We start from the raw sequence: 22,891 nt of genomic DNA, 5'->3' as shown, positions 1-22,891 counted from the left end.
CACTCAGACTTAAGCAAGCAACTAAAATCAAATTATACTTAATCAAGCTGTGCCTAGTACAGCATGGATGCACCAGTGGGGGAAAAATATTATTATTATATCATTGTGATGGGGACTTTATAAATCCTCTGTAAATAGTCCATGGGTGCCCTCTTTATTGAAGGTTCTCAGAAGGGCTCCCCCTGTGAAATTTGCAAGGGCACCATTTCAGGAGGGCAGCCTAGGCAACAGCTATGCTCTGTGGGACGTGCTCAGCTTTTCATCCCATTACGCAGACGCTAAGGCACTGAGAGGAAAGTGATTGCAATTCATGCATTCCTCTCTCACCTGGTGAACAATGTGGACACCATTGTCAATGGCTTTACTGCCATTGGCTTCCCCCAACCAGCAGGCCTTGGACTACAAAAACAGGTTTTTCTTCCATGGTGCTGCAGGTCCTCATGGTAGGGATGTAAGCAAGTAGTTGACTACCCAATAAGCCTGAGCTTATTGCGTATTCAAGTCAACTACTTGCATTTCCTGCCTCCCTCCCCTGCTGCCTCTGTATCAGAAGCAACAACGGTGGGAAAGAGGAGCCGGTGCGGGATGGGGGGGGGGGGCGCGCGCGGGAAGCCAGCTTAAAAGCCAGTTCCCTAAGCACCATCTCTGCAGTACCTCTTACCTCTTTCCCTCCCCCCACTTCTGCCTCCATCAGAGGAAGCAGTGTGGGGGGTGGGCACAGGAGGCTGCCACAAAGCAGCCTCTGCCCACAGTGGGCCAGTCTCGCTGCTGGCAAAGGCTGCTCCAGCAGCAGTCCCTGTCTGCAGGGGATCACAGTGGAGACCTTGCACCCTCCCTCCGCAGACAGAGGTAGGTCCCAGACCTTTGCCCAGATCCAGCTCCTACTATGTTTAAACTACAGAGCCGCGTTAGTACCTGAGAAAAGCAGGAATACAGATTTTGAAATAACCACACAGACTTGGTAGTGTGAATGCGCCGCTTATTAATTTGACCTAAGGGGGGGCTATTTCGAAATCACTCCCTACTGTAGACTAAGGCCGGGAGAGCCAGAGTAGGAGGGTGTTTAGTTTTAGACATTGGTTCTCAGTAATGACTGCTTATCTGAAAGATACTTGGGAATTCCATAGCAATCCTCGGGGACTGAACCCAAAAGATCAGACCACCAAATGGTAATGCTTACATTGGAATCCGTGATGAGTTTACATTAAATATCGAGGCTGTGTCTAGACTGGCAAGTTTTTCCGCAAAAGCAAGTGCTTTTGCGGAAAAACTTGACAGCTGTCTACACTGGCCGCTTGAATTTCCACAAGAACACTGACGATCTCATGTAAGAAATCAGTACTTCTTCCGCAAATACTATGATGCTCCTGTTCGGGCAAAAGCCCTCTTGCGCAAATGTATTTGCGCAAGAGGGCCAGTGTAGACAGCTCAGGACTGTTTTGCGCAAAAAAGCCCCGATGGCGAAAATGGCGATCGGGGCTTTTTTGCGCAAAAGCGCGTCTAGATTGGCACAGACGCTTTTCCGCAAAAAGTGCTTTTGCGGAAAAGCGTCCGTGCCAATCTAGATGCTCTTTTCTGCAAATGCTTTTAACAGAAAAACTTTTCCGTTAAAAACATTTGCAGAAAATCATGCCAGTCTAGACGTAGCCTGAGTGATTTTTACTCCTGGGCCCCTGTATACAGGGGAAAAGGATGCCAAAAGTCCTAGGTCTGTCAGGTAAAGAGTTCCACCTGGTAGACGAATTTTGGAGAGCTCTGAGCTCTGTTTTAGGTAGTGGTGTGTAGATTTCAGGAAGGTGGTCCCTTCCAGTCCATGTTCTGTGAAAGACTGGGGAGGCCCCAGGATGATTTAAAAACAGAAATCCAGGGGAGGGACTGAAAGTTGCTTTTGTTGTAGTTTGTGTTTTGCTTTTGGAACTCTGTTAAAATATCCCTTAGAGAAGATCCAAGACCACTGTTCTGACAGCGTGGAATGAAAGAGGCATTCTGGAGGGGTAGAAGATGTCATGTTGGCTACCTTTATTGTGTGGAACACAGTTTGTTAAATATGGATACCCCAGAATGGGAGAGACAAAAGAGACCACTATAGTATTAGAACAGCTGTTGGCAGAGGTGCTAGATGATAAATGAGTTGCTATGTTAAGCTCCCCCACAAGAGCTGCACATGTAGTAAATTTACTTTTTCACTCTCTGAGTGTATGTGTGTGCACACTATATATTCCCCTTTATGTAAAACAGTTACTTAACATTAACACTCCACATACCAACACACATGGGTATGTGCACTCCAGTCATTTTTAGAAGAATTTAAGGACTTCATTCACAGGACATAATTTAAGTAATGTGTATGCTTTCCGTTTTGTACCTTTCGTTTTTTTGAGGGCTCTCAGGAGGCAATCTTTGTAACGGGGATATTTTCATTATGTTGCTGTTCTAATTTCAACATGGTCATTATAAAGCATTTTTTCTGCAATTTTTATATCCCAATGATAAATGTTTCCTCTGACCTAACATGTAGCATGTAAGTTCTCAACTTCAGAGTGACTTCTCTGTATTTTAAAACAGAATTTTATTTTTATTTTTTTTCATTTTGGTGTGCTCTCTGTGTTTCTTGCTCCTAGTACACTGTATATCTTCCGAAGCCAATTATGTTCTTTATTTTTTTGAAATAATACTTTCAAAATGCCTTTCAGGAGATGTAGTGTTTTGCAAATACAGTTATGAGTGACAGCACACCTTTTCAGGAAGTATTTTAAAGCTATTTTCATAAAATGATGACCTGAAGGGATAGAGAAGTAAGTGACTTTCGCATAATGACAAAGTCAGTCAAATATGGAGCCCAAAATATAACCCAGGATTCTTGACTGCCTATCTTTTGATCTTTTTACATATAATTAGAACAGAATAGCTACCACAGTATTGTAAGAAATAACCAAAAGAAAATAGAATACCTTGTTCTAGTTGGCAGCTAGCTATTAGCTTTATTGGTTTGCCTGACAGTACTAGTTTTACTGCTTGGTTTTTACGACATGTGGCGTTTGTGCCTTTCAAAATATAGTCACTGTTCTGTATTTGCATCTTCCTGTGATTTCCTTCTTAGTCTTGATGTTTTTATCTGTTTGATTGCTGGCATGTATTGGAATATTAATTCTCTATCTCCATCCATTTGATTTTTGGGTGCACACTGAGGCCTACATGAAGTCCATTTTAACAACTGTCATCTACTTATACTCCGCAGGGAGTAGGTTGTAGACTATTCTGTAACCTTCTCTCATAGTCTCGCTGTGTCTTTTTTCATCCAGCTTAAAAATCAAAAGAAAATTCTTTTCTCTCTCAACAGAAAGGAAAAGGAATATCATAGCCAGCAATAGGCATAAATAAACTAAGCATCTGCTTAATGCCGTGAATGGCTCAAGGTCCCCCTATTAATTATTAGTATGTGTTGTGCAGAGGGAGTCCTAAAATATTTCTTCTTGGGGCTCCCAGAGGGCTACTGCTGTCTCTGGGGAATACAAAGGACTTGTAAAGCCATTAAACCTATATACTAGGTTTGGCACACTTTTGTCTGTGAGGGCATATTTTATGATTGTTTGCAGAGCTTGCAATAAAGCAAACAGAGATAAAAATTGTATTAAATTCTGTGCCAAAGAAATAAGGATGCTAAAAAAAAAAGCAAGATTCTATGTCTAAACCCATTTCATGTGTTTTAGAGCTTTCCATTTTTATTGCTCAATATTTCTTTTTGCTTGTGGACACAAAGAAAGTATATTATTGTTGAATGAATCATTTTTATCAAAAGTTTGCTTTCTGTTCTGTAATTTCTGTGCTCTTAATAATGTTAGTATTTTGGAATACTGGCCGATCGATATTCTTTTACTTGTATAAATAGTGATCACAGTATTCCATGGTATTGAGGAAGTGGACTAGTAAAGCAAGCAAAAAAAAAAAAAACAAAAAAAAACAAAACCAACAAATTTATATTTAGTAAAAGAAAAATTCCAAATTGTTTCACTAACAAAAAGTCAATAAATAATAGAAAGATTGAAGTAATATATAAAAACGCAGCAAGGTAACTCTTAACACTGACTTCAATGGGCTATTTAATGCTTACAGTTAAGTTTCTTCATGAAGGTGTGTCCACACAGCATCCTAACTTCAAAATAAGATACACAGTTTGAGCTAGGCTAATTGCGTATTTTATTTTGAATCTATTTCGAAATAACTTATTGTGAAACTTGGCGCATCTACACAGCGCCAAATTTCGAAATAACATTGTATTTCGGCACATCCCTTCTCCCTTGTGCAATGAGGCTTACAAAGATGGCGAAATAGCACACCCGTTATTTCGAAAAAATATTTTGAAATAACTTTTGGCTTATGTAGATGTGGGGAAGCCATGTGGTATAGACATACCCTGAGTGCCTTGCTGAATTGGAGTCAGAGAAACATGGAAAAACAGAAAGGCAAAAGCTCATCCAAAAGGGGGCCTGAGAATACTTTCTCCCTAAAGATCAAATGCTGTCCTTATGGAACATAACAGAACCATAATTTACTCCACAGTAACTACTGACTGTATATCAATTTCTATGCATTGAGCGTTTATTGCAAAATCTTTGTAAATAAATATTTGAATATTAATGTAAACCTGCTTTTTCCACTATCCTCTTCCTTGTTTGGTACCTAAATTAAGAAAAATATAGTAACTACTAAAGGTTTTAGACAATGAATCCATATGTACAGCTATTCAGTGCCATGCTTTTTCCACTATCCTCTTCCTTGTTTGGTGCCTAAATTAAGAAAAATATAGTAACTACTAAAGGTTTTAGACAATGAATCCATATGTATATATATATATTCACACACACACCAACTCTCAGTGTAATATTGTTAAATAATGATTGGAATGTATCAAGACTTCTTTACAGTATAACTAAAATAAATGAATTTTAGCACCATCGTTCATCTCAATAGTCCACAAGAAAATGCAGACTCCACCCACTTCAAAAACTGAATACTGCCATTAAGAATAAACTCTCTACTTGTACCAATTGGGTCTGAGACTTGTTCAGATCTATTGATATGCCTTATTTGCTAAGCACATCATGAAACATAATAAAGGTAAGTAATCAGCTTAAATGTTTTCCAGAGCATACTACACAATATTTTTATATAATTTATGTAAAATACCTTTTAAAATGTTATATATTAATGCAAACAAAGACTATTTTTGTGTGCTAGTGTTATATACAACATGCATGAAAATTGGTCACTTATTGTCTTACAAATCTTTTCCTCTCGTGCATAGAACAGGATCATGATCTCTTTTTCATTTAAAAGTTTGAACGCGTATTGGGAATCTCATGGTATTTGAAGTTTTACTTAAAGCCCTAAGTCCTGGAGCCAAGTAATTACAAGAAAATCTCAGCTTTCATTAAAACACATTTGTTTTATTCCTTATGGCTATGCAGAAAGGTTTGAAAACATGCCCCAAATGAACACTGAAGACTAACAAAACAGAAGTAAAAAAACCCCCTTATTTTAAATCTCATGCTTTTGAATGTTTGAGATTAGCAACACATTAAAAATACAAAAAATAATGCTGTATGAAGGCCCTGTACAGCCAGCAGCAGTAAAATCATTTATTCAAGGATGTGGCCCTTATCTTCAATGTAGTGGTTTCATGCCAGCATGTAGAAAAGATCACCGAAAGCTTCAAAATGAAGATTGGTTAACAGCTTTCCTTCTCAGGCCCTGTGGAACTTTCTAATATATGGTTCAAGTTTATCTGCAAGAGCTTTTTCAGGGCTTGTGAAACAAACTCCCACAGGAAGTAAGGCTTGACACTAATCTCATCTTCCTCTTCAAATGTAAAGTGCAGTTTTTCAACCTGCCTTCTCTACCATATACTTCTCACAGTATCCACATTTAAAACCCAAACAACTCCTCATCACACAAAACACTGCACTACTCTCATCAGACACATAAGCCACACTAGCAAATATAGGATTAACAGGGAGCCCCAGGGATCAATTAGTCCAATCTGTGGAAGCAGGAGGGGAGAGGCTAATTGACAATTAGCCCCAGCTGGGGAGAACCAGGCTAGGTGGTTCTGGTAGAGGAAGGATTACAGAGCCAAGGGAGGAGAATGGAGAGAGCAGAGCTGTAATAGGAAGCTACACAGACAAGACCAGAGAGTGCAAACAGGTAATGTAGGAACTAGGTTGGGGAGCACTGAGTGATCATGAGAAACAGACTGTTGCTGCTTATCACGAGGGTCTGTGGTTGGAGCTCAGAACAGAGAGCATGCCCTACCAGGCATTCACAGGAGGGCTGTGTGAGCCCTAGAAGTTAAGGGGCAGGGACTGATGGCCTGCTACTTGGGTATTGAGCATTTGGGTATTTGATTGGACCGTGTAGTTACCCTGGAAGCAGTAGGGTTACCAGATGGTTTCAAAAAAATACTGGACACACTTGATCTCAGATTGGGAGGGGGGGAACTAGCCAGAAGGGGAGCGGTGCTGGCTGGGAGGCGGTCGGGGGAGCTGGGCTAGCTGGGGGAAGGGGAGGGGGACCGGCTGACGGGAAGCAGGGTTGGCTGGGACAGGGTTGGAGGGAGCGGGGCTTGTCAGGGGGTGTGGAGCTGGCTGGGGGGCAGAGTGGGGGGGTAGGGCTGGCACATGCACATGCAGATCCCGGGGTGCTGCCTGTCCCGCGCACGGTCTCAGCAAGGCGCACTGGCGAGTACGGCCCTGGGAATTCCATTCAGGCACTGCGCCCTTCCTCTCTACTGTGTACTTGCGAACTGCCTAGCTGGTAGACATGCTCTCACACAGTGTGCGTGTTTGTCTACCAGCCAGGCAGTACGCAACTGTGTACTGATACTCATGATAGTAATAAAACTTATTTAATTGGATAATACCAGACATTTATATATTTGGTATTTTCTCAGTTTGTTTCCTGGAAAGAAAGCTCAAATACTGGACTGACGGTTCAAAACTGGACACCTGGCAACCCTAGGAAGCAGTGAGGCTCTGAGCATCCTGGCTGAGTTGCCAAAAGGAACCAAATACTAGGTGGCTCAAAGAGCAGCCCCCAGGGGACAGTGGACAAAAAGGCTGCTCTGCCAGGACCCATGAGGGGGCTGACCATCCAGTGAGGGATCCCTCTATACTCAAGGTTCCTAGATTTCGGTGTTTTTTTAGTTATGTGCCCTCCCCTTGTCCCTGGGAGTCGCATTCTAATAGTGCTCCCTTGTAACTCCTATCCATCCGGAGCAGAAAATGACTCACTGAGCAGTGTGGGGGGCTTCCGTCTGGCACAGTAACAAGACCAACTGGCACAATCCCCTGAGGAGCCCATGGCAGCTTGTTGTGGACTAGGTTTCCTTCTCCACCCCTCTCTGCTGCCCAGAGCCTTTTGTTTTCCTAGTGTCCAGTGGGTTTAAAATATGAAGGGCTCTGGCTAGCTGGATGTCCAGGACAGGACCAGTGGTCAGAATGTCTCCCTGCATCCTGACTACTTGCAGACATCTTGTGTGCTTTGCCTGCTGCTGCTTTTACTGGCCAGGCCACCAAGCAGACTGCAGCTCCATGTCCCACTTTGCAAACCCCTGGTAAGCCTATTGTGCCCTGCCCAGGGGAAAAGCCTCAGACCGTCATTCAGCACAATCTTCCTTTTTGGGAGAAGGTAAAAAGATGTAACCCAGTAGATGTTACGTTGCTTAATGGACTGCTGGACGGCACTCCAGTACTGTGCTGATGAGGGTGATATAAAAAGCTATATAGAGTAAATCTAGAATAACTTAACTGAAATATAATGGTTAATGTAAAATGTGTTCTTAGGGAACTGGAGCTTCCTGTTAGAGCTACTGGTAATACTATATTATAAAGGCCACCACTGTCACAGAAATAAAACCAGTCTTCATTTATTTAGAGCCAGGGATTATAAATTGTATCTTTAGTTTTCATGTGACAGTAAATTTTGTGATGAAAATTTGTGGGAGAGCATTAACGTGTTACAGTGCATAGCATCCTGCATCATAATGCCCAGACCTGTGTGGTGTTATGTGATACTTTTCCTCTACGGATCCAGAAAATCATACCACGTACCACTAATACTGAACTCATGCAGTGTGGGAGATGGCTTTTATGAGAGTATGTTGCAGAGAATGAATATATGCTTAGCAAAGAGTTTTTTCAGGGAATTCAATTTACATCATTTGTAACGAATGCCCCCCTTCCCCCCTTCACTGCTGGCAGTAGTGATTTTTTTTCTACTGTCTCAAATGTCAATGAGACTAAGATGATAAGAAGACATGGGCTTACAGGTATGTAATCTTCTCTTTATCTCACCTTCACTATTTCAGGAGTTTTATTTTAAATGTGGAGCACACCCAACTTCTGACAGTGAAACATCTGTGGCTCTGAACCTCATTACAACAAACAGCCGGCATATCACGTGTATAACATGCACAGATATTAGGTAAGTACAGAGTATCACAGACACACAATTTCAGTGTTTTAGTGTACTTTTTTTTTCAGTAGTGTTTCTTTTTTCTGTTTTTCTTTTTTGCATTTTTTTCCTTCATTGCCATAATGATAAATTATGGGTTATTTTTTTCTAATTTCGGTTTCCTATTGGATGATATAAATGAGATTCACATTTTGTAGATGCTGTTGAATTCCAGGTTCCCTTAAAGAACTGCTTGACATGGACGAGTTAGAGGCACAAATAATCAGATTACAAGTAATCAACCAGCAATTCATTTTTGGAACATAAATGTTGGGCCAAATTTTTGAGTGCAAGACATGTTTCTGTACAAAGGGAAACAGAGTCTTATGGAGGTCTTCTGCCTTCTCTTTAATGGTTTGTCTAATATAACTAAGCAAAGTTCCTTTTGATGCAAGATTTTACTTACAAACTGGCCAGAGTGTTTGATATTCAATATCATAAATTAGAAAAACACTAACTGTAAGTATGTAGATTAAAAACAGTTGCTTGCCAGTGATTTTAATACAAACTATCAAATGATTTATAATACACTTGCTAGTAATGTATTTCAAATGTCTGGTACATCCGATTGAAAATTTGTTTTATTTGTCTTTAATTAACTTTCTGATCTTAAAGAAAAAAGTAATGTGATGTGCTCATTAGGGAAGTAAGGTTGCTGATATGATTGCCTTCTGATTATTACATAAGAGTGGCTTGCAAACAAAGGCAGCTGCTAGACATTCTAATTTTTTCTGCGTATTGTCCCATTGCATATGCATCTGTTTATGAGAAATATTGGAAGGACATAACATAACTGATTCCATATACTATTCCCTTTAAATAATTATTATATCTCAGTATTGACTGGTCTCCTGCTTGCAAGAATAGAAATGCACAAGTTTTCAAAATATGCAAAGCCAGGACCCTTATAAGAGATCACAAATGCTGTATTAACCAGAAGGCTGTATTAACCTATCTCCTAGTAGTTTGTCTAGGACTAAAAAGCAGGGCTGGCCCACAACATTTTGGCACCTGAGGTGGGGAGCTCAAATAACGTCTCCATGCTCCCTCGCTTGGGCCAAAACTTTGAAATGTCTCAATTCTGCCACATTCCTGTTCTACTTATCTCATGGTACTGCTCTGCTACTTACCCCAATAAAGGAGAACTACATATGCACCAGCAGCACACACCATTTTCTACACTCTGGGTCCTAGTGGTGTCCCCCCCACAGTCTGGCACCTGAGGCGGCCGCCTCATTTCGCCTCATGATAAGGCCAGCCCTGCTAAATAGGGATTTCTATAAATGAATTTCTGGTCGAAGATAATGGGATGGTCTTACCTCATTTCAGATGCAGCACAATATACGCTAGACTTCCGATAATCCGGAACCTATGGGACCTAGGTGGTGCCTGATTATCAGATATGCCGGACTATCTGGAGATACTATAAACTGGTTATATATACTGTATACATTATATACTGTATATAAAGTGTTCTTAACCCTTTTTATTGTACATACTGTATACAGTATACTGTAATGTTTTAGTTTTTTTAAGCCTTTTTTACCCTTTTTGCTCAGTTCAGCTGCTGCTGCTGTTACCTTGTGATTCATTTATTGCTGAAGCTCACTCAGTAGGCTCTTGCCATTTTGATGCCGGACTATCAGGAGTGCCGGACTATTGGATGTCGGACTATTGGAGTTTTACTGTACTACATTAAGCTGTTTTTCAATGCTTCCAGCTTCTACATTGACAGAGTCTGAGTGGTCACTGACAGGAGTTGACTGAAGAATATGAGTATTACTATTGGGCTAAAAGATAAGTGTGCACTGAGAAGAATAGTATGGTGTCCATCACTTCACATATACTTGGGATTTACAAAAATGTCATCTGTTCCCTTTAAAATTAATCTTTCAGGCACTCTGCAATTTATCTTAATGACTTGTCCCAGTGCCACTAATGTCCATAGGTAAAGTTATAATTGTGTGTCCCCTATAAGTCCTATTCAGCCCTCTCCTGTAAAATCTACAAACAAATTAATATCATCAGCAGACTTGGTGGGTTAGTTGTAGGATTTGGGTATAATTTTTCTATCAAATCTGAAGCAAAGGTTTCCTGAATTTTGGCACAGTTAAAACAGAGCTGTTCACCTGAGTTCTTTTCCCCACTTTGTAGCAAAAATCCAAATGAACGGAGGAGTTAAAACTTAGTTTATTGCACTCAGCTAGTTGGATTCTAGTGTCCACAACCAAAATTAGCTGATTAAACTGTAATTTTAAAAGATTTTTAATATTTTAAATTGTAGTGTGTGAGAGGCATGTCTGCACCCATTGTTTTAAAACAGGGCATCAAACAAATGCCGGAGACCTAAGCTTTAAATGTTAAAAAGTAAATCTTTTAGCCCTTTTCCATTGAGACAGATCTCCAAATGTGGACTGTTCACGGGAGACGCCAGGTGAGATGGGGAATAAACAGTTTGGTCAAAGGAGAGAGGAGAATTTTGGCATCCAAATGAAAATTAATCAGTTAAGTGGAAACAATTGTCCAGAGCTAGAGAACAGAATGGAATACAATGTTTATAGAAATGTTTATTGGATTTATCCAGTTGACAAGGAATGATGGGGGTGGGGGAGCATGTCTCCTTGCTGTACTCCCCTGAGTTCCCTCTTAGACTCAGAATCTCGTCCCTGCTAATCTGTTAAGATGTTCACTTGCTTTAGAAGTTTACAGAAAAAGTGATGGTGGTATTCAGGGGGAATATCAGCATACCAGTGTTTTTGGCTGGACAGCAAGAGTGTGTTGGGAAGGGAGCATGGAGAGAGGACATTCCACGCCTTCTGAAGACCTGTTTGACAAGGAACTGCTCACAATCAAGGAAATTTAGTAGACTTGGTGGGAAACCTCACCTTTCACAGCCTTAATGGTCTCCCTGAGATGCCTCACAAGCATCACCATCCCTATCCCCCATCTACCATATTTGCTTTGCAAGTCATATTGTTCAAAACTTCCTGGAAGCACGTGCAAGGTCCCCAAAGGCTCGAGATGGGCAAATGTATTAATTATCTTTTAAAAGGAGAACAAATGGGATTGAGGGAACTACAAACTAATGAACTCAGTTTGCTGTCAAACTGGAAATCACATGTGTGGAGTTCCACAGGGGTCTGTCCTGGTTCCAGTACTACAGGCAGTCCCCGGGTTACGTACAAGATAGGGACTGTAGGTTTGTTCTTAAGTTGAATCTGTATGTAAGTCGGAACTGGTACATATTGTAGGGGAAACTCTAGCCAAACATTTCTCCAGAGCTCAGTTTTATTCTCCCACACCTCACTTCCCTCAGTCTTTTATTCTCAAGCTGAGGTGTCTGCTGAGAAAAGCCACTCTGCGTCTCCCTGGTCTGCTGGAGGGGGGCGCTAACTTCGCGTCTCCCTGGTCTGCTGGGGGGAAGCAGCTAGTGCAGGGTTGCCTCACCCCGTTTGTAAGTAAGGATCTGATGTAAGTCGGATCCATGTAACCCGGGGACTGCCTGTATTTAATATTTTTATGAATGCCTTGAATAATGAAATGAAGTGTGCTTATGGAATTTGCAGATGGTGCCAGGCCAGAGAGGGAATGGGGTTGCAAGCATCCTATAGTACAAGATTAGAACTCAGAATAACTATGACAAATTAGGGAACTGGTCTGTAAGTACTGTACTTAGGAATAAAAAAATCAAATACACAAGTGCAAAATGGGGAATAACTGGCAAAGCAGCAATATGCCATTGAAGGTTTTAGGGTTTATAATGTATCACAAATAGAGTATGGGCCAAAAACATGATGCAATTGCAAAAGAGGCAAATATGCTAGGGTATGTTATAACAGGAATGTCATATTTAAGAGATGGGAGATAATTGTTCCTTTCTATGTGGCACAAGGGGTGTCAAAACTGTGGTTAGTTTTTGGGTGCCACACTTTAGGACATATTGGAGAAAGTCCACCAAGACAAGAACAATTTACTTTCAAACGTACTGTGGTTTTGTCAACTATGGCTTTCTTCGTTGTCAGTATATCAAATTGTTGCTTGGACTGATAGAATGCTGAAGGTAGTTGTCCCCCACTATTCCTTAAGGAATAAGTCCTATGAGCTATGCAGGGCAGTCAGTTGTCTAAGTATCAATTGACACAGAATTTGGGTCTCAACAACAGATGCATAAAACCATTGATAAAAACTATCCGAGGCACATTTTTGGTGTTCCGCTTACAAGCTGCATAAGAACGTCATCTTACCAAATTGAACGTGTCCTGAATTGTAGTCTGTTGATTCCTTAAGCTTTAGAAAAAGTCCAGATTTAGCACATTTTGCAAAGGACTAAATCTGGACAATGGGAGGCAAGGATCAATGGAGGGCAGATGTAACTACAACCTTCCATACTTCCAAATATTGGGTGGTGGGGATAAAATCTTAAGTTTCAGAGTTTCTAATTCTTTCTTTTTTTATTTGCCTTCCAAGAACATTATAGATAACTTAACATATATATGCAACCTTAATTCTATCTTAACTAAGATTTTTGGGTGGGACTTCATTAATGATTTTTTGTAGTAGTCACTTGTTTAGTACATAGTTCAGATCTCAGAATTGCTGACCAGTGAACTCTATTTTCATGTTGTATTTTACCATTACATATAGTTATTGCACCACATGCAGAGCACTTGAAGCTCAAAGTAGATTGGCATATACTGTACATGCTTCCTTAACTCAGCATGCAGAGCAAAGCTTATCTTATTTCAAACAGCAGTATACTCTGATATGCAGAAAAAATACAAAGCAGAAGTAATGTTTAAACCCATTGCCAATTTTTAGTCTCAAGCTTGCATTCGGCACACTTTGTTTGCTCTGGGTTTATATCTGATATGAATATTTTCATGCAGCTCTGACCGACAGTAAAATACTTCAGAGCCAAAACCTCTTGCAGAGTTATGCTAAATCCATAGGCAGTATTCCATGTAGTGTTATATTTGTCAATGCTTTCGGCTTATCTACAGCAGAGTGAAAGTGTGAGTTGGCAGTCTTTATGCATGCATTTTCCCCCTGTAACATTCAAGGTGATGGGCTGCTATTTTATTTCTTTTGAGGAAGCTCTTAATGGGTTGAACAAACAGCAGAAACTTGAAACAAGCACTGAAACTGGGCAGTCCTCAAGGGACAATCTGCTTTTGTCAACAGTTTCCAGTAGAAATAACATGAAAAGGGTTATGAGTATCCCTGGGTAACTGTAAATCAGGCTCAGAAATAACAATGTTAAGCAGTATAAAAATAAAATGCGCAGAGCAAAAGAGCCTCACGTCATCTTTCACAAACTAGGTAGTATACAATTCCTAAAGGCACCGTTATTTTTAGCATTCAAGGGATGTGCAGGTATAAAAGAGATCTAGGGCTTGCCAATATTTAGTAGAGAGTTTGAATTCCCCAGAAGAAGAGGTATTTGCTGTTATGTTGATCACAGTTTACATTTTTTATTTTACATATACTCATTTCATAACCCTGAAAATGAATATTAAAATGGAAAAAAAATGTTCCCAGATTAGAATTTTGTAAGTAAGCATGGAATTTTATTTGTATGCAGTCTGAATACAGTTTCCAGAGTGATCCTGATTTCACTAGTGGTGGTAGTTAAAATTGCAAGTACACAATGTTTTTCCCTTTAAGGATAAGTAGAAAGTAAACCTCTTGTCATAATTCCTTGCAGCCAAATCGTTTCAAGTTGTGTTTGCTTTAGACTTCGCAGGCAGGAAAGGATTGGAAAGGTCAGTATTTGGATTGAAGAACTCAAAGGAAAAGTGATGTAGGAAGTACTATTTGAGATTGAATAGGTATTACTCTCCCTGCATCAAGAATGAACTAATGCTCCTCTGAGAAGCTTTCAACTAGCTACTTCATTTAAAAAGAGGGGGAAAATGCTGAAAAATTATTTCCCTTCTCTAATATTTTTAGTGTTTTCCTCCTTGATTACTTTATTCTAAGGGCTGGATCTGAGAGAGCATGGACCGCACACAGGATTAACATGCAGTGTTTCACAAATCATCAGATGTAGAAAGATCTGTATGCTCTAAAGATACCAACTGTGAAGAATTCTCACTCTCTTGGAACTTACCTGAATATCACAAGGCTAATATGCTTCATAGAAAAGATTGTTTAGAGGTTAAAAAAATGATTTTCCTCTTTCTGAGGATAAACAGTTGTATAGAAATTTATGAAATGTTAATAATAGGGGACAGGTATACAGTCAAATACTATTTTGAAGATTTTGAGACCTGTATTTTCTTTCTAAAATATTTCTTGCAGAATATGTGACAGTGTAAACACGGTTGTTGTCCTGAGAGCGACAGTCAATTCACTAAAGACTCTAATCCACATCTGGGTTCCAAATACCACTCAGAATTCCAGAACATCTGTTTGAAAGATTTTGACTCCTCTATAATAAATACTGAGGCCATTTACATAATTCAGATTCTAAATATGATCTATGTTTAGATTTCAAACACTTCTAAAGTTAAGGAGATTTCAGTTTAAGGTGCTGGTTCAGGACTGTGTTTTTTTTTTTATGTTAGAGCAGAATTTTGCCACAGACCTTCTATTCCCTGCTGAGATCAAAACACAACCTGAATCCATTAAAAAAGGTCACTTATGTTGTTTTAAGAAGAGCAAATAGTGCATTCTTCTGTCCTTATAATCATTGCTTTAGTTTCTCTCAAGGTACAGATTTCATTAGAGCCTAAAATTGCCACTAGAACTGACATAAGCCTAGTAGGTTGTCAAATCTATATTTAGGTCTACTTTTTTCAAGTACATTTTTTCCTCTGTGTGGCCTGTTGGTTACTGCAATCTGTCTTAAAACTTTGCATGTTAAATACTTCTTTGCTTAACTTCCTAGAGAAGTTCAAAAGGGGTAAAAGGAATGAAATGTTTTTTTTTTTTAAGTAAATCTGCTTTCCCTAAGTACTGTGACCAAAAGCAACAAGTCTAATACTTTCCCTTTTAATTCTCCTCTTCAAATTAATGGGATTTTGTAGAAATCAATTAGGTAAAATAAATTAATCAAACATCACTCTAACAATTGTTACCAATTAGGTTAGACTGCTAAAATGTGTTCAGTGAAAGCACAAAAGAATACAGGTTATTCAGCCGTAATGTTTATAAACAGATACTGTACTACAAAAACCCAGAACATTGAGACCTTGAAATGTGTACCATGTCCAATTTAATGCCAGTAAGGCTAGATCTACACTATAGGTTTGTTTTTTGTTTTTTCGGAAAAAGCTACGTAAATTGCGCTCCGCAATTTGCGTAGCTTTTTCTTATTGCTTTTCTGGAAGAGGCTTTTCCACCATTTGGCCCTGTCTAGATGGGGCCAAATGGTGGAAAAGCCGCCTCTTTCAGCAGAGCCCTTATTCCTCGTAGAATGAGGTATACCGGGCTCCCTGAAAGAGCGCATTTGGTCTTCCACAAAAAAAGCATTCCCTGGACATGGCAGAGTTTTTTCTGGGATACCAGAGGTATCCCGGAAAACCCCCACAGTGTAGACATATCCTAAGTGACCTCCATTTCTCTGATGGCAAACTCTGTAGGTTTTGGATTAGGGATGTTAAGAAGCAGTTAATAAGACAGTCCCATCCACTAGTTGATAATGGGGTTAGCTCCTGGGGCAGCACAAGCTGTGGCTCTGCTTTTTTAAATGTACTAAGAGCCTCCAGGGGCTGGGTCCCCACTTACTACATTTAAAAAGCAGAGCTGCCTCTGCCTCCCCTCATCTCTCCTCCCTTCTTCCTGGAAACACTGCTGGGGGAAACTGACTTTTTAGCCGGTTCCCCCCAGCACTGGCTCCTGCTCCCCCTCCTTGCTGTGTACTAAGTAACAGATAAAACGTACCAAATAACACATAATTTACTACAGTGCAAGCTTTGTTATCTGGCATTCATAGGGAATGGGAGTTGCTAATTCATTGAATGTGGCAGATAACAAAGCTTATTGCTCTGTCATTGCCCCCTACTGGCAGATCTGGCTCCCCACAGGCTGAAGGGGAAAGAGGTACCTGCTAATAAAGTCAAGTTGACAGTGCCAGCTGTCAGAAGCCCCACAATAGCTGGCTGGACAGGCAGGAGTCACGTATATGCGCCTGAAGATGCAGTGGTATTGTGGCAGGGAGCAATGCTGGCTAACGAAGTTTTCTGGTTAACAAGAGTGCTGGAAAACAAAACTTTCACAGAAGTGTAATATTCACCAGGTGCAGGAGTATCTGTATGAAAGTTGTTAGCTATTTGGATCTATCATATGTAAGATTTAGTGATCATGGATTTTAAACTTTTGTGACAATATTCATCAGCATGACTAGCAGTTTTACCTGGAGTTGCTTTGGTCCATAAGTCAATTTGTTTGTTTTTTTTAATGAAAGGAAAATGTACTTGCTTTCTTTAAATTCTTCCATTTTCCAAAAATAGTGTTATTTTTACGAAGTTATTTTTTATTTCTATAAAAAAGGAATTAAGTTTTTCCATTTTAATATTTTTAATAATTTTAAATGAGAATTCTATCAAGTGTATTTTTTTCTTCATCTCTATAAACTCTTATTATTTGCTATGTTTTAACAAAAAAGGACTGTAGTCAATTTGGTTTCCAAAAATGTTTTCCTCTAGATCTCAAACCTTAAGCATTTACTTGTGCCAAAATAGGGCACTGCTCTAACTTTCTCTATTTTAACTCTTTTCTATAAGGTTTATTGAGAAGCAATTCTATTCCAGGTTCATCCTATTTTTCTGGCTCATCTTGGATCAGTCTTTCAACATTTGCTCATTTATGTCCATTTTGGGGACTACACTTCCTTTGGTGATTCTGTCACTTTTCTGTTTGGTTTTATGAGAAACAATCCCATTCTAGCCACATCCTGTTTTCCTGGCAAAGTCAAGCCCTTACATTGCTTTAAGTTATTAGAGGAAACTGTATATTGAATTTGGTAGTCCTACCTCTGACTGTTTAGGAGGAGTTCTTGATCAGAAAGACAGGCAACTCTCTAAAATGTTTAGTAGATTGTGTGTCTAGGATTGTATGTAACCTCTCTGTGACACAGATGTGTTTTGATGCCTGGAAGTTGAACTTACTCTATTGAAAATGTGCTTAGGGCAATGGTTCTCAAACTGGTCCAATAACCACCTGTGGCCTGCGAGTCCATTCAGGTGTTCCGCAGATAGTTCCCTCTAAGACAGGGATGGGCAATAATTTTTTTAAAGGGGGGGTCACGTCAGAAATTTCTGAAGTGGCCCCGTGCTACCCCAGAAAGGTTGGGGCCTTGGGCGGAAGGGGTAGGGCCAAGAGACTTCTTGTGTCCGCCCCTCTCCGATTGGAGTGGGGGAGCACAAGAAGTCTTTCCCCGAGAGAAATGCTAGCAGTTTTTAAAAAGCTGGTGGTTCCCTCTAGACAAGTAGCGGAAGGAGACCTCGCATGCTCTCCCTGCCCCCAGGCCAACCAAGGCCTGGGGCGGGGGAGTGCGCAAAATCTCCTTGCCCCTGCAAAAGCACGCAGCTAGAGAGACATGCTGGCTGCAGGCATGTCACTCTAATCACTGTGCACCCTTGGCAGGGCGGGGACAGCACATGAGAGACTTCGCACTCTCCCTGCCCCCTCTCCACCGCACTCTTCCTCTTCTAGCTGGCATGTGTCTCTAGCTGCCATGTGCTCTTGGGGGCGGGGGGTGAGGAGACTTTGCGTGCTCCCCCGCCCCTCCGTCCCTGATTGGCCCTGGGGTGGAGTGGTGGCAGGGCAGCCGCAGGCTGGATCGACCAGCTTGGTAGGTTGGATCCAGCCTGCTCTAAGATGTGCATCTGGGAGGTCACACATTAGAGAATGAAGTGCCACTCACCTAATTAGTGGCTCCTAGGTGAGGCTCCATTAATTAGGTACCTGGAGCCTGGTCTCTCATGCATAAGATGATGTGGCCTTGAGGAGATTATGGTGGGAGGGGGCAGTGGAGTAAGGTGAGGGAACTAGAAAACAGGTAGGATATAGGGGTGTATGAAGAGGGAGTGGGAGAGGATTTTGGCTGTGCAGGGCTGCAGTGGCCAAAGAGTCCGCTTTCCCGAGCTCCAGGACTGTGGTTGCTGGGGAGAGGCAACCCCTTTTCCCAGCTTCAGCTCTGTGGCTGCTGTGGTAGAGGAGAGACCCTCTACTATTATTAAAATATGAGTTATGTGCTTTTAGTTGTGGGACAATAATGGATAAATTATTATTACAGGTTTTTTTATATAGTGCTTTTATCCAAAGTGCCTCACAATTGTTAGCTAATGGTATAAACAACATTTGAAAACATCATTAAGTATCCACTGAGATCCTCAGCAATTTTCAAGTGGTCTGCGAAAATAAGTTTGAGAACCACCATGCTAGACAAGAATGCACTTTTGGGACAATAAGTGTTAAGTGGATTTCCTGGGGGATTCCTTGAGGTGAAGTTAATTCAAATTACCTGACTCCAGTTATGCAGAAAACCAGCTTCTCCAAGCTATGTTCTGAGGCTACGGTCTTTGTCAGCTGATTGCTTGTTACCAAAGGCCATGATCAAAAGTGGTCCAAGGTGTCTAGAAAAGTGACTACTCTGTTCTAATTCCAACCTTAGTTCTGTTTCTGAATCTGAGTTAGTCATGGACTCATATCCCAGGGGATAACCCAGTTGTGGGTATTGAAGGACAGACATATATATCTGTCCTTCAGGTAGGGATTGGGGAGATCTAAGATAATCTTCTTAGCATGCATGGAGGTTCTTTTATTGTTTTCTCTGTAATGCTTTCACATTGAGTTAATACGCTCTCTAAAAAACTTATTACTGTAGACAGTGCAAGGATCATAGCCTCTGGAGAGAAGCACAAATGACAATCTAGTTGGTGGAGGTATCACAGTGCAAAACCATCAAGCTGTTCAACCTTGAAATTCTAGTCATGAGGGATAGAGATGCAGCCATGTTAGTCTGGTCTAGCTGAAACAAAAGACAGAACTATGTAGCACTTTAAAGACTAACAAGATGGTTTGGCCCACGAAAGCTCATCACCTAATAAACCATCTTGTTAGTCTTTAAAGTGCTACATAGTTCTGTCTTCTGTTTTAGTCATGAGGGAGCGAGACATGTTTTTGCACAAGAGAGGTGGTGGCTGAGAACCAGAAGCCTTAAGTAGGATATCCTGCTGGTCCGCAGAGGGGGGATTCAAGGCAATTGCCTCAAGCTGTGACACTAACCACTTGCGAACTACAACATTACACAAGAGAGTGTGGATGTGTGATGGATGGTGGTGGGAAACGTGTTAAGTTAGCAGTTTTCAGTTTTGACTGTGCAGACTAGTGAGAAGTGTGTTTAAAACAATATAATAAATGTCTTCTAAAATTGTGATAGGTTCAGTCACAGAGATCCCCTTCAGACTGTCACTTGATTTCTTGAAAATACCTCTGAGCCTGCCTACCTGCTCTCTGGAGTGCCCTACCACCTTGTCCCTCTGAGCCAGAACCTCTGGTCTTTCCCAGCAATGGTTCAGAGTTGGACTCGGAGCCCACAGCAAAGCAACACAGACACTGAGATCAACTGAGCTCTGGGAAGACTCAGTCAGAGGGACTTGAAGCAGCACTCAGGACAGCCCCAATAGGACCAGAATCCCATATTAATCCATCTTACTTTGTATAATGTTTATACAGAATAAGCTCATAACTTGGTTGACCCCTTTATCAGCAAAAGAGAGATGCACAGCTGTTGTGCCTCCCTCCCAGGTAACTGTTATTTACATTGGATTTATTAATAAACAAAAGTCTTAGAGGGGTAGCCGTGTTTGTGTGTAACTTGAAAAACAATGAATGGTCCTGCAGCACTTCAGAGACTTTCTAAAAATGTATATGGTATCATGAGCTTTTGTGGGCCCAACCCACTTCTTCATATGAAATTAATAAACAAAAATGAATAAACAAAAGTAACTTTATAAAGCATAAAAAGTAGTATCAAGTGGTTGCAAGTGATAAGAGACAGAGCTAAGTAAGTTACTAAGCAAAATAAGACTAAACACACCAACTAAGCCTAATACATTAAGATAACTTGTTACAAATCATAATTGTTCACCCCAATTCTTATTTCCAGTAAAGTCCTTCACAGGCAAGAGCTATTCTTTCTGACCTGAGTCCTGCATGTATCATCTCAGGGTGGGGAGGCAGACTGTAAAGCCAGCTGAAAACAAGCATTGTTTACTTCTCATGCTTTATATTGAATGTCCATAGGATGGGAAGTCTTTGTCCAATATCTTGCATCCCCATGAAAAATTCTTGATGGATTCCAGTATCAGGTGACATGGACACATGTCTTTATAGCAGGACTATTCAACTTCGGAAGCCCCGGGGGCCACAATGATACTCATAGCATATGCCAAGGACCGCAACTTAATGCTTATATACAAATAGCTAATATGCAAATAGCTTCTTTCACACTGCTGGGTATGAATACAAAGATTAAGGCGAGACTACACAACACACAGGCCCCATTTAAGTCCATTCTGATTATTTTAATAAAATGCAATATTTACCGGATTTCCACCCATAAGACAGAACTTTTCATGAGAAATGATAGTCAGGAATTTAACTACTAAAACGCATATCAAGTGAAGACCATTATATTGACTACTTTTTTGTTTTGGCTCCCACCCATGGGCTGTGTGTTGAGCCCCACGTAAACCCAAACTGCACCATGGGCCGCAAAGAGCCCAGAGGCCACATGCTGAGTAGCCCTGCTTTATAGTATGTCTGCAAGGAGACAAGTTCTCCCCGTTTGAATTGTCTCGTGTTAATGGGTTATTAGCTGTGTGTCTGGCCTTTTATTTTTGTTCCTGATGGGCTGGAATATGCTTTTTCAACATGGCCACACTAATAATAAATTAACAGTCAGTATTCTTAATTTTAGATACAGAAGTGGTACATGCATACGTATAGAATATATGCATTCAGGGGATTACAAGCTTTCCAGGGGGAGGTTACATAAATATGCATAAAGCATATTAGTTAGGGATATTCATATTTTAAGTATATTTTCAAAAATAGGAATTACACTATCAGTCACTACTGTAAGTCATTAACAAAATATCATCCAGTATTAGTAATGTCTGTTTCATTGATGATCTATTGGTGGATAATACAGATAAATGTCTTTCCAAGTATGCAGGCAAATAGCTGGATATATTAAACATCTACATTTTAATGTGCAAAATGTTTTTGAACGCAGCATAAGTAAGACAGTGCTTATAATTTATGCACAGTAAGAAGTACTAAAGTGTGTTGATTTAATTAATTATTTTTATTTAACTATATATTGAAATGCTCTATTTTGTTATTGATGGCAATTCTTGTAGATAAAGTAATATTGTGTGGTGGTTACAATGGAAGAAGCAAGATGAAAGAGAAGGTTTTAAAAAATGCCACTCACAGGCAAAGAAAGAATTGGACTTCACAGGCAATGCTTTAAAGAGAGACCTTGAAAAATAAAAGCAGCGAGAGTAGCTTGAGGAAAAAATGGAGAAGGCTGACAATGTGGAGAATGTAGAAGTAGTATTTATGCTCCCAACTTCTGGCCTTGAAGCACTGTTCACACAATAAGCAGGTAACAAGTAATGTGTTTGAGGGGAGAGAGAGCATATACTGGGGTGTTTTGGATATGAGAAGGTCAGAGATCACTATTGTTAGTATAGTAGGAATAACTAACCCTTCTGTGAGCCAGCCAGACCTCTTGCATGGGAGGGAGGATTCATTGTGAAAGGAAGACAAGCAAACATGCTCTATTCTGCTTCCAGATTTCCATCATCTGGGGACAGATTTAGACTCATAGACTCATAGACTTTAAGGTCAGAAGGGACCATTATGATCATCTAGTCTGACCCCCTGCACAGTGCTGGCCACAGAACCTCACCCACCCCTCCCAGAATAATCATCTCACCTATATCTCAGATATTGAAGCCTTCAAATACTTTGAAGACCCCAAGATGCAGAGAATCCTCTAGCTGTGATCTGTACCCCATGTTACAGAGGAAGGCGAAAAACCTCCAGGGCCTCTGCCAATCTACCCTGGAGGAAAATTCCTTCCCGACCCCAAATATGGTGATCAGCTAAATCCTGAGCATGTGGGCAAGACTCATCAGCCAGACACCCAGAAAGTTCTCTAGTAATTCCTATCATCCCTCTGTTGACCTATTTCCCACTGATAATGAATGGTCAATTAGTTACCAAGATCGTGTTATCTCATCAAACCATCCCCTTCATAAACCCATCTAGTTTAATCTTGAAGCCAGATAGATCTTTTGCCCCCACTACTTCCCTTGGAAGGCCGTTCCAGAACTTCACTCCTCTAATGGTTAGAAACCTT

General features: G+C 40.5%; 1 protein-coding gene across 4 annotated transcripts in view; it reads left to right on the top strand.

Annotated features, from left to right (window-relative positions):
- PRKN (parkin RBR E3 ubiquitin protein ligase) overlaps positions 1-22,891 on the top strand; it is a 1,204,231-nt gene that overhangs the window by 615,516 nt on the left and 565,824 nt on the right. For all 4 annotated transcript variants that reach the window (XM_075924578.2, XM_075924580.2, XM_075924581.2 and 1 more), the window contains one exon: positions 8,366-8,481. In XM_075924578.2, coding sequence (XP_075780693.2) covers positions 8,366-8,481 — 116 coding nt within the window. The remainder of the gene's footprint in view (positions 1-8,365; positions 8,482-22,891) is intronic.

Source organism: Pelodiscus sinensis, chromosome 3, assembly GCF_052426305.1.
Source record: "Pelodiscus sinensis isolate ZL-2025 chromosome 3, ASM5242630v1, whole genome shotgun sequence".
In the NCBI taxonomy this organism is placed as follows: Eukaryota; Metazoa; Chordata; order Testudines; family Trionychidae; genus Pelodiscus; species Pelodiscus sinensis.
The sequence above is the reverse complement of the archived record's forward strand: the minus strand, read 5'-3'. Positions and strand labels throughout refer to the sequence as shown.